Source organism: Notothenia rossii, assembly GCF_949606895.1.
Source record: "Notothenia rossii genome assembly, chromosome: 8".
Taxonomy (NCBI): domain Eukaryota; kingdom Metazoa; phylum Chordata; class Actinopteri; order Perciformes; family Nototheniidae; genus Notothenia; species Notothenia rossii.
This window is the reverse complement of record NC_136906.1, coordinates 6,697,044-6,713,800: the sequence shown is the minus strand read 5'-3', so window position 1 is coordinate 6,713,800 and position 16,757 is coordinate 6,697,044. Positions and strand designations below refer to the sequence as shown.

The 16,757-nt window shown below is 40.1% G+C and overlaps 1 protein-coding gene across 1 annotated transcript; it reads right to left on the bottom strand.

Annotated features, from left to right (window-relative positions):
• Window positions 1-2,495: 2,495 nt before the first annotated feature.
• pmm1 (phosphomannomutase 1) lies at window positions 2,496-14,777 on the bottom strand. Its single transcript, XM_079642258.1, has 8 exons — window positions 14,384-14,777; window positions 13,375-13,486; window positions 12,334-12,410; window positions 12,134-12,225; window positions 11,707-11,806; window positions 10,030-10,105; window positions 5,760-5,875; window positions 2,496-3,799 (listed from the first exon to the last, which is right to left on the bottom strand). The coding sequence occupies exons 1-8, from the start codon at window positions 14,465-14,467 to the stop codon at window positions 3,677-3,679; spliced, it is 780 nt and encodes a 259-aa protein (XP_079498384.1). The 5' UTR covers window positions 14,468-14,777; the 3' UTR covers window positions 2,496-3,676.
• Between the last annotated feature and the right edge of the window lie 1,980 nt (window positions 14,778-16,757).

Genomic DNA, 16,757 nt, shown 5'->3' with positions numbered 1-16,757 from the left:
TGATAGCAACTTTTCTGATAGGGCCGTGGGTCCACATTTCAGATATTACGTCAAATCGGACGCAAATCTGGATCAGCTCCGTTGTTCCCCCGTTTTTAGAGATTTGGGTACGGAGGAAAACAGAGAGGGTTTTATTTTCTGACGCTGCGTGAGTTCCCTGACACACCGGGGACACATGATTATGAAAGACATCAAAAAGTGCATTTTGCATGATAGGTCCCTTTTAAGGGGGGAGAGGCAAAAATAGCTTTAAAGACAAGAACAAAAATAAAGTAAATACATCATGTGTTGTTACATCATTTCCTGCCTTTTCTCTGTTCCCAGAGACACGTCAGCATAAATGTCTTGATGTTGCCTGAAGAAGCACTTAGGCATAAACTCTGCAATCCAAGCCTTTGTGTTATTCAGGCCTTATTGTGCCTACAGGACTGTCTCAGAAAATTAGAATATTGTGATAAAGTTCTTTATTTTCTGTAATGCAATTAAAAAAACAAAAATGTCATACATTCTGGATTCATTACAAATCAACTGAAATATTGCAAGCCTTTTATTATTTTAATATTGCTGATTATGGCATACAGCTTAAGAAAACTCAAATATCCTATCTCTAAATATTAGAATATCATGAAAAAGTATACTAGTAGGGTGTTCAACGAATCACTTGAATCGTCTAATTAACTCGAAACACCTGCAAGGGTTTCCTGAGCCTTGAAAAACACTCAGCTTGGTTCAGTAAACTAAATCACAAGTATGGGGAAGACTGCTGATCTGACTGCTGTCCAGAGGACCGTCATTGACACCCTCCATCAGGAGGGTAAGACACAAAAAGAAATTTCTCAAAGAGCAAGCTGTTCACAGAGTGCAGTTTCAAAGCACATCCACAAAAAGTCTGTTGGAAGGGGGAAATGTGGCAGGAAACGCTGCACAACCAAGAGAGATGACCGCAGCCTTAACAGCATTGTGAAGAAGAGTCGCTTCCAGAATTTGGGGGAGCTTCAAAGACAGTGGACTGAAGCTGGAGTCCAGGTATCAAAAGTCACTGTTCACAGACGTGTCCGGGAAATGGGCTACAATAGCCGTATTCCCATGGTCAAGCCACTTCTGAACTCAAGACAACGGAAGAGGCGTCTGACTTGGGCTAAGGAAAAGAAGCACTGGACAGTTGCACAGTGGTCCAAAGTCCTCTTTTCAGACGAAAGCAAGTTTTGTATTTCATTTGGAAGTCAAGGCGCCAGAGTCTGGAGAAAGGCTGGAGAGGAGCAAAATCCAAGTTGCTTGAAATCCAGTGTGAAGTTCCCACAGTCAGCGATGGTTTGGGGAGCCATGTCAGCTGCTGGTGTTGGTCCACTGTGTTTCATCAAGCCCAGAGTAAATGCAGATGTACCAAGAGATTTTAGAGCACTACATGCTTCCGTCTGCTGAAAAGCTCTATGGAGATGAGGAATTCATTTTCCAGCATGATCTGGCACCTGCCCACAATGCCAAAACCACCAGTAACTGGTGTACTGACCATGGCATTACTGTCCTCGATTGGCCTGCAAATTCCCCTGACCTGAACCCCATAGAGAATATGTGGGGTATTGTGAAGAAGAAGCTGAAAGACACCAGACCCAACAATGCTAATGAGCTAAAGGCCGCTATTGAAGCATCCTGGGCATCCATAACACCTCAGCAATGCCACAGACTGATTGCCTCCATGCCACGCCGCATTGATGCAGTAATCCGTGCAAAAGGATTCCCAACCAAGTACTGAGTGAATTAATGGACATTTTCAAATGTTTGATTGTGTTTTGCTGTTATAAATCTCTTTTTTTTACTTGGTCTGAGGAACTATTCTAATTTTTTGAGATAGGATTTTTGAGTTTTCTTAAGCTGTATGCCATAATCAGCAATATTAAAATAATAAAAGGCTTGCAATATTTCAGTTGATTTGTAATGAATCCAGAATGTATGACATTTTTGTTTTTTTAATTGCATTACAGAAAATAAAGAACTTTATCACAATATTCTAATTTTCTGAGACAGTCCTGTATATCATTTCACTGTGGGTCGAAATATAAATAATCACAAAAGAAAGAATTGAAATAACAACAGCAATGCTGGCTTTCAAAGTTCTTGTTGCTCTGTATCTACTCATCTGTTTTTATCGGTGAAGAGTTCAGCTATTTTTTTCTGACGGCAATTAACACCAAGTCACATTTTCTGACTGGCTTTTAAGAGATTAAAAGGGACATCGATGATTTAAAGATCTATCAAAGTGGTTATACATTCTTCAAAATCTATCATTTGGTGTTCAAACAGCCACAAGATGAACTGTAATGTATTTTAGAAGCACCGTGCGTAGGTAGGATTTGGGTGTCTGGCGACCTCCAGTGGTGACACGTGAGAACACAGAGGCAGAAAAACACAGGCTGAGAAACTGTTTTGAGAAAGTGCTGCCTGTGATATGTAAAAGCGCATTAGTCAAAGCTCAAGAACAACACAGGAGAACTATGATCAGTGCAAGATATCCAAAAAGTTTTATTACAATTAATTCACTTTTTTATCTAGAAAATAATTAAAGTAATGAGTTAGCAACACATTAACATTTTCTTCTGTGCATAAAAGTGTTTTTCTACATGATCCTTTGAGTCTTTTGAGAGTTAACAGTCCTGCAGCTGATGTATTTAAAAGCCTCATATTTACATTACTGATACATCAAAGAGGCGTTATTATTCTGAGCCATGGCAGAATAAAAACCCATTACCCATTTAGTGTTCACACATTTAAAAGTTATTTAAAAAACCCTTTAAACAGCTTAATCTTAAAAGAGTTAGAGACAAACAACCAAGCATAATAATTGATGTTTACATTCGACCAGCGTTCAAGCCATAATAAAGTTTGTAAAAATATTTTACATTAAAAATAATGACTGACAGAAGTTTGCAGAGTGACTTGGTAGCAGCTCAACTCACGGGTTAAGATCAATTCATTGATTCAGTGGTAAATAAAATCTGATATATGTTCCTTTTATTGAATTTAAGATGCAAAACAAGCTTCTCCCCTGAAGCTTAAAAACATTTGATATTTAAGGGATCACACGGTAAATACATAATAAATCCCAGAGACATTCAAATAACTGGAATGATTCATACATCCTCAACTTCCGAGGAATAAAAAGCCACATGTTCTTTTTATGCTTCATTCATGTCTCATTTTCAAAATGGACTCCGCACCCTACAGTATGTAATGTCTCTCTCTTTCACCTCTTACCATCTCTTTCAGCAATAATCAACAATACCAACAATTGGTATGAAATGATTCCCAAAATTAGTGCAAAAAAATCACTTTATACTCAAATAATCTGGAGTAATAACTTTCAACAATAACTTATTTTATAATCTCTGTTAGTGTTTTAGCTAATGTATGCTACATGCTAATCGTCTGGCACATTACTTTAACATGTAACACCTCCTCTGTACCTTTTTAAAAATCTTTAAAAAGCAGTAGGACTAACGTTTAAAATGTAGTCAAATCATCACGCTGCTGCCCGTTGTTTTCATATTATTAAAAAGGAGAAAATCAGTAGTAGTACCTCGGAGTGGTTCATAAATGACCTGCATTAGAGTTGCTTGTTGTCGTACAAACAGAGAGCCGCAGGCATCAGAGGGGATTGTGGGTAAAGGGATCAGGGAAATCAAGCCTCGTGAGGCGGAGCGTCAAAGAAAATCTCCCGACAGAACCGGGCAGTGTCCTCCGGAGAGAAGACGGTGAAACCGATGGTCCGCGGGTCGTTGAAGATTTCATAATCGTTGCCTCCCTGAAAATGAGAAAAAATGTAAATGATTTTAAGAAAACAGATCAAAGTTATTTCTGTTAAGGCTCTGCTCATCTTCAATCGTGAGGTAAGACATTTTAAACTCCAAGCACTGACAGAAACCTTTTTTATCTGAATCAAACATACATTTACATTATTCAACTAATTTAATATTGATATATAAAGTATCAACCCAGTCTCACAGCATTTCGTGTTATAGTCACGAAATTAATGTAATCTATTGATTCGTGTTCACCAACACGATTTTAAATTGTTTCGTGTCACACAGAACGATTTTAAAAGCAATGTATTTCTATTGGTAATGTGTCTCGTGCCTGCACCACGTCTTTTTGCCCGGTCGGGTCTTGGAATACCAGAAGCTGTGTGGTTCATAAAAACATTTTTCTTACTCAATATCTTACCCTAAGCCTAACCCTTTTATTTTAAATGTTATAATGTCGGAGTTTTTTTGCCGTCCGCGAGGAAAAGAAATGGCTCAGAGCCTCAGAATACTGAAATCTGTATTTTTTTCCTTCTAATTTGTTATTATTTGGTTCAGGCACGAAACATACTACCAATAGAAATACATTGCTTCTAAAATCGTTCTGTGTCAGAATACTGAAATCTGTATTTTCTTGTCATCTTTTTTTCCTTCTAATTTGTTATTATTTACACTGTTTTTAAAATCGTTCTGTGTTACACGAAAAAAAATGCGAAAATCGCGTTGGTGAACTCGAATCAATAGATTAATTTCGGGACTATAACACGAAATGCAGTGAGACTGGGTTGAAAGTATAGAGAAGGGACAAGAAAACCTAGCTGAAGAGGGGAGGCAGGAAGCATAGCTCTACCCTGAGAATATTTAACAAATTGTACGGTGTGCTTTGGTGTCATGAAAAGCGCCTTAAACAAAATGTATTGTTATTATTATCCTGTAATTACATTGTATTTGATTCAATCTAAAAATAGTATGACAAAATAACTAGAAGATTTATGACGTACGTTTCATAACGGATATATGTTTATGCTTAAAGATAACAATTTGTGAAGGTAAACCAAACAATGAGATAAGATATTAAACATCTATGATAATTAGGGATGCACCGAATATTCGGACACCAAAGATTATCGGCTGAAAATGGTTAAAAAGGCTTTTAGCACCGAAAAAATATCACCGAATGTCAGAGAACAGGGTTACGTTGATCATACTCTGCATATTTGTCCGGGTGTTTTGATTTCCAGTGGTGGAGTAATCCCTCGAGAAATGTCAGCTGAACACGTTTTACAAATCGCAATCCGCGCCTCTCTCTCTGATATTTAGAAATATCTCCAAGCGGCAGACATGTTGGCTGTGAGCCAGCCGCGAGCATGGTCGCGCGCCGTGCTTGTCGCCGCGTTTTGATTACGTCATCACAACAACACGTTAGGTTACCAAACTTATAGGTGCATTTGTTGTTGTTGAAGGCCTGGCTGTTACAGTCTTTATTTACACTATCTTGTTGTAGGCCTACTGGCCTAGATGTTTATGCAGTTTTAAAGCACCTTGGCTTTGTTCTGAATGCACTTTGTTCTAGTTATCCTACAGAGAAAAGGAAATGCACTTGACTTGGAATGAATGTACTGTGTGCATTCAAAAGTGCTGAATAAATGTTTTATGGACCCATAATAGTGATTATTATTTAAGTTAAGTTTTGTCATAATCATGTATTTTTCCATAATCAGGTAGCTGAACAACATTGGTAAAAAATGTATATATATATATATTTCTATTAATCATTTTCGGCCTTTCGGCATTCGGTTTTCGGCCAACTGTTTCCTATTTTCGGTATCGGTTTCGGCCAAGAATTTCCCATTCGGTGCACCCCTAATGGTAATTGAAATAAAGATGTGAAGATGCCTTTATTAAAGGGAAATGTTAATTGATATGGTTCAGAGCGATGTGTAGATGTGAATATTGACTTACATCGGAGGTCTCGTTGCCGAAGAAGTAGATGGAGTTCAGGCCCTCGCTGTCCAGCAGCTCCAAACACAGTCTCTTGTCCCAACCCTCCGGAAACACATCGAAGCTGATGAGACCGCCTGAAAGAAAAGAGGACCAACAGTCATTATTATCAAAATCAACTTCATATTAAAACTAATGCACTCTGTATTCCTTTAAGGAGGAACATTACACATTGTGATTGGAAAGAGCAGCGAAAGCAGTCACCAGTACATTTAATATGATGACAAATACTTTTCCCTTTCTCTTTTCTTAACCTCCATTTACACTCAGCAGCTCTGCAGAACAAACTGTCCGCTCTCATGGAGACATTTGAAACTCTTTATCGAGCTGGGACAGACGGTTTGTTCAGAGGACATGTCGGCAGAGAGACACTGCATTCAGGACAGAGGATGCATCACCAACAAAACCCTTGGCATTGTTTGGTCAGAAATAAACACCGTGTGTGACAGGGCTGCACGACTCTGACCCCATGGGTAGATGGGATCCCATTGACTTTGATATTCACTGAGAACCAAGACAGCAATCAGACGTGTTTTTTAAAAGATGGAGTGTATTCTTCCCAATTCAAATATGCCCCCCCCCCCCCAAATGTCTTCCTTTTAAAATGTTTTAATTAACTAATTTATTTGCTTTATGTCACTTTTTTTTATTCTTCTTTTCTTTTATGTTTTTTTAAATGGAAATGTAGAAAGAAAAATGTGAAAATGTTTTGTCTTAAGCTGAAATAAAAAGCCTAAAAAGAAGTTTAACAGTAAATGCGTCATTGTTGTTCAGCTGTGAGTTTAAACAACCTTTTAATCTGTGAAATGTATCTGAAAGGCCTCCCACAAAGCGCTCTGCTCCCCCCCCCTCCCTCCCCCTCTTATATTCCTCTCAGCTGGAACATTTAAAGAGTCATCAATAACAAGGATGAACAGCTGAGGAGCAGCCAGCCAATCAGAGCGCTGCTTCCCTCACACACCCTCCACCACACCACCACACACACCTTTAACCCCACACTGTAAAACACATCATTAACCTCTAAATCAACCCCCCCCCCCCCCCCCCCCTGCTGTGTCACAATATGCTGCTAAATGCTGACTATGCCAGTTACCTGAATTAATTACACAACCTGAGTCACTTAACATGTAGGTCATCTTGGACCAAAAGGCATTCAAAGTTATAGTTACACAGAATAAATAGGAAGGCATATTTACAACTTTAATAACCACTATGTGAAAATGAGTAATTTAAGTAAATGTAAACTTTACCAGCTGCCATATTAAAGTGAATGGGTTACACCAGGGGTCGGCCACCATTGGCACGCGGGAAAGTAACCAGTAGCACACTAGGAATAAGTGTGCAAAATATTTAAATTGTATTTTCGGATCCTGAACGAGACCGCCGGCAGGGCACGTCTCCCCGTTACCTGCAGAAGGAAGCCATGCACGCAACGCTGCGCAGAAGGATAACTTCTAGGCCCCGCTCTCTCTAACTCCATTCGACTTTCTGCTGCTTTCCTCCATGGGGAAACGACCAGGGGGGCAGCGCACTTCACACATTGCATTACCCATAAGGAGCTGTACATGCCGCAGTTTTTGCGTGGCTTTGTCTTTAGTTGAAAGCCCAGTGGCGATCTGCTCATCTGTCATCGAAAATAATATGCTACACAGGGGCGGACTGGCCATCTGTGTGTTCTGGAGAATCACAGTACGCCACCGGGCCGTCAGCGAACCGAGCCGGTCGCCAGCGGGCCGTGGCTAATCAGGCTCGGTTCGCTGACGGCCGGCACCGCCCTTTATTTATTTAACTGTGTTTAAACTGCATCATGTAAGTTGCGCTGGCAGAGGTCCACAGCGAGGCTCCCCCCGCCCTCCAGTTGACAGTTAAGGAGAGTTGAGCTTTTTCCTCTCATCATCGCTCTCTGTGTCCCCCTCGTTCTGTACTCTCAGTGCAGATTGGACACACTGTCAGGTTTATATATGATCCATCACAGAGACCAGCAGTATCATCCGACCGGGGGCAGCTGTGCAGGAACAGATAAACTCTGAGGAAGACGAGTGAATTCATCTCAACTCCACGCCGCTCCTCCGCTCCCTTCAGCGTCACCACATCACCCCAATTCTGGCCTCACTGCACTGGCTTCCAATTCGGTTCCGTATTGATTTAAACTCCTTTTATTTGTTTGTAAAGCACTAAATGGGCTGCCTCCGGCCTATATAGCTGAACTCCTCCATCGCTACACCCCATTCAGAGCTTTAAGATCTGCTGACCAGCTGTTGCTGATAGTGCCCAAGACCAGGCTCAAAACCCGAGGGCACCGAGCCTTCGCAGCAGCTGGCCCCAGGCTCTGGAGCACTCTGCCCCTCCACGTGAGGTCGGCCCAGACACTAGGGGTTTTTAAATCTACACTTAAAACACACTTCTTCTCCCTGGCCTTCAGAGCGGAGCACGACTCCAGAGATTTCCCTGTGTTTGATTTTATATTTGCTGTTGTAATTTATTGTCTTCTGTTTGCGATTGTAGTAATGTGTTATTTATTATTTGCATGTACAGCACTTTGGCTCGACCAAACATCGTTTTTAAAATATGCTATAAAAATAAAACCTGATTTGATTTGATTCACTGGCTTCCAGTAACTGCTAGAATCCACTTGAAGACACTGGTACTTGCGTACCATGCTGTGAATGGATCTGGCCCTTCCTACATCCAGGACATGGTTAAACCGTACACCCCAGCACGTGCACTCCGCTCTGCATCAGCCAAACAGCTCGCTGCACCCGCACTGCGAGGGGGACCCAAGTTCCCATCAGCTAAAATACTCGTGGGTTTGCTATCCTGGCTCCAAAATGGTGGAATGAGCTCCCCATTGAAATCAGGACAGCAGAAAGCTTACACATCTTCCGGCGCAGACTGAAAACTCATCTCTTTAGACTCCACTTCAAGCAACAAAATTACTATCAAAGCACTTATATACTAACAAAGGACTGGCTTATCTAAAGCCAGTTGAGTAGCGCTTGAAATGTTTAGCTCTATGAAACCTGATGTACTTATATGATTCCGTTTTCTTCTAACTGTTTGTATCTTCCTGGTCGAATGCACGTATTGTAAGTCGCTTTGGATAAAAACCTAAGCTAAATGTAATGTAACTCTGAACATCCTCCGAACAGCAGCTTGTCTCCTCTCCCTCAAACATCTGCAAATAGCACCGACTCCTCAAAAACACACTTTCCAACCACCTGAGAGTGGGTGGGTTTTGTTTATTAAATGTTTTTATTTTGCACATTTGTACTTACTTTTAAAGTTAATATACTTTATGTTATTATATTATGGAGCACATATCACAACACCAAATCCCCCCCCCGGATAATATAAACAAATGTGCATTGTTTATATTCTATACATTTTTGATTAACCAATTAACCTTATCATCTAAAACTTTTATTTGACTTTTTATGTTTTGCAAAGGATTCAAGGTATAATCTTTTTTCTTATTTTATCGAATAAACCCCAGTTAATAATAAGTCTAAGAAAGAACTCCACCATTACATTTGTCTTTACCTGCCAGAGGTCTATATGAGTAAGAGCAATGAGTAAAAACAAGTCTGTGTGCTTTGTATGTCTGAACTGTGCTCAGCCTTCAGGCGTCATCAGCAAGGAGCACACACCTCGCTGAGCACGTAAGCAAACATTGATCACCAGAGTGTGTGTGTGTGTGTGTGTGTGTTTGTGTGTGTGTGTGTGTGTGTGTGTGTGTGTGTGTGTGTGTATGTGTGTGTGTGTGTGTGTGTGTGTGTGTGTGTGTGTGTGTGTGTGTGTGTGTGTGTGTGTGTGTGTGTGTGTGTGTGTGTGTGTGTGTGTGTGTGTGTGTGTGTGTGTGTGTGTGTGTGTGTGTGTGTGAGAGATGGTTAACTGAGGGCTCCAATGTCCACCACAAGCTCCTCCAGCTGGGATGGTTAACTGAGGGCTCCAATGTCCACCACAAGCTCCTCCAGCTGGGGGGTCGATGGGTGTTTTTGAAACAGTGATAGGAAACAATAGACAGACATGCTGTGAAACGGGTTTGTACTGCACTACAGAATTAATAAAGACGGCGTTCTGAGGAGCTTGTTTGATATTGAGAGAACAAGACAAACCTGAGATACACCATTTTATAAACCGTGCAGATTCCTCTGTATATTTTGAACATTTCAGTTTAATGCTACCTCTTCTAGAACGGCACAGCTCTTTCACTTTAGATTCTGATATTCACCTTTAGTGAACCGCAGTCCTTTTCCAGCAAACTCCTCTTTCAGGGCAGCAACAAACTTCTCCCGGATCTTCTCTCTCTGTGGAGAAAGTGACAAAGCAGTCAGACTCCGCCATCTTTGTTAATGAACACATGACATTTACTTAAAGAAGCCCTATTGCATCAAGTCGTGCCTGAAATGCCACGACTGGACTCCTATGTTTACTTTCGTGAAATACTAACATCACTATGTAAAAGTCACGCTTCTATTGGCTAGCGCTCCAACACATTGTACGTGATAGGCTAAAGGGCGGGACATCTCTAAGCGGTTGACCAATGACAACAGAGCCGGCCAGCTAACCAATCAGAGCAGACTCGGCTCTGGTTTCAGACAGAGGGTGAAAAGAGGTGCTGCAGCCAGGGGCGGTTCTAGAGGGGGGGGGGGGCAGGGGGGGCCAGTGCCCCCCTAACACTGACCTCTGACCCCCCTGTGGCCCCCCTGAAAATGAAAAGTGAAAAAAATGTATGATTTATTACACGATTTATTAGTTATTACTCACTTTCACTGTCCGGCTGAAGCGCACGAAAAACAAACACTTTTCATCTTGGATCATCAGAGGCTGTTGCATCCAAGAAAGACTGATTGAAACCTACGTTTCGAGAGACTACCACGATAATTGAAAGTGAGTATCCGTGTAATTGTAGATGTAAAGTAGAGATGTAACTGTTCATTGCCTTTATTTTTATATAAATATGATATGGTGTTAGTGCAAAAATTGTACTATAACTTAAGCTGAAGCTAACAGTAATAACTAATAAGATATATCTGAAATAAATAAGTGTACTGAAACAAATACCAATAACTGTATTGCATTGTTTTCTTATGCGCAATTACTTCATACTGTTTAGTTCTCTTTTTCGTCCTGCATTTATTGTGCCCCCCTCAGAAAATAACTGGCCCCCCAGTCAAATTGGTATAGAACCGCCACTGGCTGCAGCACAGGCAGTATGAGAAAAATAAAGAGCTTTTTGAACTTTAGAGCATGGAGACATGTCACGGTAGAGACACTACATACCTCATTCATTCTAACTATTATCTGCTCTGTTTTCCAAGAGGTTAAATGTATGCAGATCATGTTAGTTTATATAATCTGAGTAAACATTATTCAATGTATGAACTTAAAAAAGCTGCATTAATGTTAGCGTGTAGCTAAAGGGTTAAACCTCTCCTCCTCTGGTGCTGTCTGCTTCCTGCATATCTCCTGCTCTGTGAACCATCAATGGACAGCTTGTTAAAGTGTACTGAAAGCTCAACATTGTTTGACCTCTAATTAATGAAGCCCATTTCATGAAACCGAGACACAGAGAGGCAGCCTGTGACTCCCAGTGCCTGATGTTTCAAAGTGTATAGTTTTGTTTAGTTCAGCTGCTAAAATTGGCTATTGTGCATTATAATAAAACTCAAGTGTGTAAATGATATGTCCATTTCACAAGAAAGGAACCTCGGAGTACAAAAACTCATTTCCGGGTTTATTACTTATTCCTGCATCTCAAGGAAGTGCAGACAGAATAATAATATGCTAAACCAAAAACAAAGACTACTGACAACAACAAACTGCCAGGTTCTGTACCAACCGGTTTTTTTGTTTTGTTTGGTCACTATTCAAATGTATGAATGACAAAACGATGAACGTTTTTCACCTTATCGATTTCAGAGAACTCGATCCTCTCCTCTCGAGTGCAGCTTCGACCGATGGGGGAAATGTTGAGCATGCCATTCCTGAATTCAATGAACGTTCCCCTGCAGGAATACAATAACAGATGCATGGTTAACGGTAGTTGTTAGGTGTCAAAAAAGGAAGTTAACTGACACAGAAAAACCTGCATTTATTTGTTAATTCCCATAGGAGGTTTTGTTTTAGCTTTATTCCCATGAAGGCATCACAATGTGAGGTAAGTCTTTTTCTACTTTAAGATGCTATTGATGATTAGATTGCAGGGATACAAGGAATGCAGTTGTGTGTGTGTGTGTGTGTGTGTGTGTGTGTGTGTGTGTGTGTGTGTGTGTGTGTGTGTGTGTGTGTGTGTGTGTGTGTGTGTGTGTCCACCTTAAGGCTTTGCTGCTCACCTTTTCTTTGGCAGCTTGATGAGCCCCATGTAGCTGAGGCAGAAGTTGATCAGGTCCTGCAGCAGCTCCTCCCCGAGCTGGTTCTGAATGGCCTGATGGGATACAAATGCACTCGTTCATTTCTTCCTCTTTAGTAGTTACAGGTAACATGTTGCATACAAGCTGACGTTGCAACAAGTAAAATGGGACTGTTTACTCACGTGCTTTGAGAGGAGTTTCCCGTCCTTGTATTGCACCGTCCCGTTCTCAGCAAACACATAGTCGAACTTGTCCACCACTGCAAGAGAAGAGACCAATGGAATGTGGTTTAAAGGGCTCGCCTGGTTTTTAATAACCTGCGCTCTCAATTAAATTAAGAGTGGCTCTTCCGCTAAATCTGAATAAGGGAAACTAGGCCTGCTATATTTACCTGGGGGCAGATTAAAGAGTATGTAACACCTATTCACTTTGGCCTGGAAGTGCAATGCAACACTCTGCAGGAATAACTCAGTCAATGCTTGGTCACTGAACCTTTCATTGTACAGCTTTAACCAGAACAATGTAATCATCTTAAAGCTTATAATAAAATAACTGCCAGATGTATGTAATAATGTCATAGTAAAACTTTCTGAACAGCTTCATTAGGTACCTTGATAATTAAACTATTGCCACTAGGTCACATGACGTGGAAGTTATACAAAAAATATCAGCATGTCTAATTCATCACATTCTCCAGCAGCTACGACATCATCTGCTGCGATGTGTGCATCATGAAGAATACATACAAGATTCACCGTTGGCAAACATATGAAACCACATGGCTCCCTCTTGACACAGTAGTTGTGCATCCCAGTTGTGCCACAATATGTACAGATAAACAAGTCTTCCTTCTGTCTACTCAGCAGTGAGGTTGTTGGGGCTGCAGTTATTACCAGATTATTAAACAAAAATAAACCAAAAATGTCAAGAATCCTGCAGATACATTAGCATTCAATAAGCCAAACTATTGTAACTGCTACATACAGAAGTTTGCACTAATTAGACAATATGTGACTTTATTTAACTATGGCTCCCCTGCAGTCTGTTGAAATCAACAACACAATCATGATGAGTTAAACAAACTATTCTTTGTTACACACTCTGTTGACTTGTGTGAAGAAGTTACAATAAAAAGTGTGAGGTCATGCATTGTCATCCATCCGGGTGACTGATACAGCCTGCAGTGTAAACATGGTTCAGACAGGAAGAGGAAGAGGACTCACCATCGTCCCCGAGCTGCTCAGCTATCTTGGAGTAGTCCGACCCTCCCACAATGCCGATCTTCACTTTCCTCCGGAGCGACTGGAAGAACTCGTCCAACTGAGGGTCGATTTTCTGTGGATTACAGGAACATGCACGTCATGATAATTATTTGGGTTAACTGGTTAGCTCCGCCCTTAAAACACACAGACATTCCTTATTGGGCAGGTCAATACGTATACATTATGTAGGTATTGTGATAGGAGACTAGATAGTGTCTCAGATTTTGGAGATACTTTTCTTAACGTAACAGCATGTATCTAGCTGTTTTGTCATTTGATTTTTATGTTTATATCCACATTGCACACCCACATGTGAACAATCTCTGTGTGCTGCACTGTGTTGTTGAAGCATAATTACACAGAGGGAGCACAGAGAACAATGGACACAACAGTACCGTTTGCCTTTGTGTTTTTTTTATTTGGCATAGAATTAGTCCAATTTCTACAACATATGGAAGACAAGCTCTGAGCAGCACAGAGGACACACACACACGTCCCGACACAACAACACACACCAACACCAGTTACCTAACATGAACCCAAGCATTCAAGCAGCCCAATGAGTAATGGAAGAAAGAAGATAGAGGAGTTTCAAAACAACTGAAACTGAGATGATTCATCCAGTTAAACGAACATTATTTTAAAAAATTAAAATGAGACGAAAACTATGTATAGGAACATTGCCTCGTTGTCAATTTTCGCTCAGATAATCAAAGGCATGGTTGCAAAAATGCAATACAAAACACTAATGAAAGCCCATGAGGGGGGGGGGGGGGGGGGCAGTATCAGGAATGAAATCAGGACTAAAATAGGTCACCATACATTAACACACTTTGACATTACCATATTATAACACACAGCCCCCTCCCCCCCCCCTCGTGGGTGTGTGTTTGAGTTTGAATGCAGAAGAGCGACATATTTTTCTAAAGGTTGCAGATAGTAAACACATAATTGATATGATCAGTTGTACCTCTCTCGGTGGAGTCAAAGTACCGTCCACGTCAAACAGGCACAGGATATTTCGGTCCGAGGAGAAGACATCTGATTTCTCCATTTCTTCCTCTCTTAAGAGTTTGTCTGTTGTACAACTTTTGACGTTTTAGCTAAAGGTCCACCCTCGTGCAAACAAACACGTAATAACACACATCTACGTCACAGAGTATAATATATTCAGCAGTCAGTTATATCAGAATGAAAACCTGACTCCAAGGTTAAATTAAATATTCTCTTCCAGGACAGTTATTTGTTCTGGTTCCTCTTCCTTCTTCGGCTCTACAGTCCTACTGTCTTGGACTCTTGGCTCGGTTCAGCTCGGCCCGGCTCAGCACCAACAAACAAACACGGCGTGCTGTACGTATCGGCTCTTTCGCAACACTGTCACCCGTCCGCCAATCACAAGCGAGGACGACGTGACGTCAACGGGTGGGCAGGCCAGATCGATTCCCATGCATGTCCACAACACAGCAAATCGACCTTTTACTAACAAATTAAATGATGGATGCTGCACAGAAACACACCAGGAAAAAATGTACAGTATATGGAAACACAACGTGTTTTTATAAGAGTAGAATACAAATTAAAAAAATATATGTTAAGAAGGTCAATTTTGAATGGGAGAAGAGTAATACCTTTTTTTCTTTTTTATAATTAAGGAAAAACTATTCCACTTAAACAAATCATGCCCAACAGTAAGGGGGGTAAACATTTGCAAATACGTTTCAAAATAAAATAATATATTGCTTAAAATGATCTATTTTCACAAGCAATTTAAGTAAAAGACCAGTTCCTTTGCAAAATAATCAGTTTTTTATAAAAAGAGTAATATTTTATATATGTTTTATTAAATAGTAAAACATTAAAATAATAATGAATGTTTTATACACAACAAATAATAATATTGCTAAAAATATTTATTTGTTGATTAAAGTGCTTTGACATTGCATTTGTTTTGTACATTTGTTTTAATTACTCAATTACACACCCAAATAAGACAGCAGTAGCTCAGACTGTGGGGGCATCTTCTTGGGAACCGGGGGGTCACCGGTTCAGGTCCCCAAATAGACCAAGTATGACACTTTGAGAGAACTCAAAGTACTTTGAGAGAGGCCATTTGGCCTCCTTGGCACTTGAGCAAGTACACCCACACATCCCAAGATGTTGCAATTTAATATTTATTTATATTTATTTATTTCCATGAAACAAACAAGCCACAATTAATCTTCCCCATCATTTTGAGAAAATAGCCTACACGTTTTTCAAGCTTGTAACCAGCTGACACTTCCCTTCGATCGGTCCAGTCCAGTATCCATAAGAATTAAGATTACAGTTCCAGAAATTGAATAATTACATGTTGCATTGTTTCTGTCTTCCCAAATTAAACAGGTCCTTTGTTCAGGCTGCCTCTTGTATGTTTTAGACTTTTAGAAATACTCAAATGTAAATGAAATGACTGATTTTAAGAGGTTTCATAACACAATTTAACAACTTTTACCAGTGTGTTCCTCTTCTGAGAAAAGTGTGTGTTCTGCAACAAATGTGCGGTCATTTTACATTTACTGTTTCCTTTTGAAATTGTATTTAACGAGCTCGGATCTCATTACCCCTCCTCTTGATTTGATTATTGTCTTCCACCCATGCCAACATCTGTTACTTTACGGCAGTGTCAGGCTTGCAGGTGGCAGACATGACATTGTACTTATTATGTAGGTCGGATATACAATGTGCAACAACAAATATTTTCATTATATTTTTAACTTCCTGTGCTGTCCTGAATCCCTTTTTTCTTCTTAATGCTTTCAACCAAACACACACTCCATTGGAAACATCTCCTTCTGCATGCATCTCATCTTCATTGGGCCAAAACCTCCACAAGAGGGCAGAGTGGCAGAGTGTTATTGTGCTCTCATAAAGACACATTAAAATGACTGTTCATCAGGCATCTAACCCAACATAGAATTTTAAGTCAAATACCTCAAAATGTTTCACCATCTGTATACAAATACATATTAAGTAATTACATTATCATGTTTGTGAGAGGAGGGCATGACACAAATACATCAAAAAATACATCAAGAAAGTTCCCACGTGTCTGAACATAAATACTTTTCAATTGTTACAGACTTAAGTATTACGTTTTAATTAGGGATAAAGCGTAAGCTAAAATTACATGTACGGTTAGTATTGCAAAATGTTGAAATGCATTTCGATTTATAAACAATTCAAAACTAGAACAAAAGCTTTGTCGGACAAAAGATGTTCAGTATAGTTCAAGTATACCTAAACATGAATCCTGATTTAAGATTCATACTAAAACTGAAAGTAAATAATAACAAAAATATGGATTA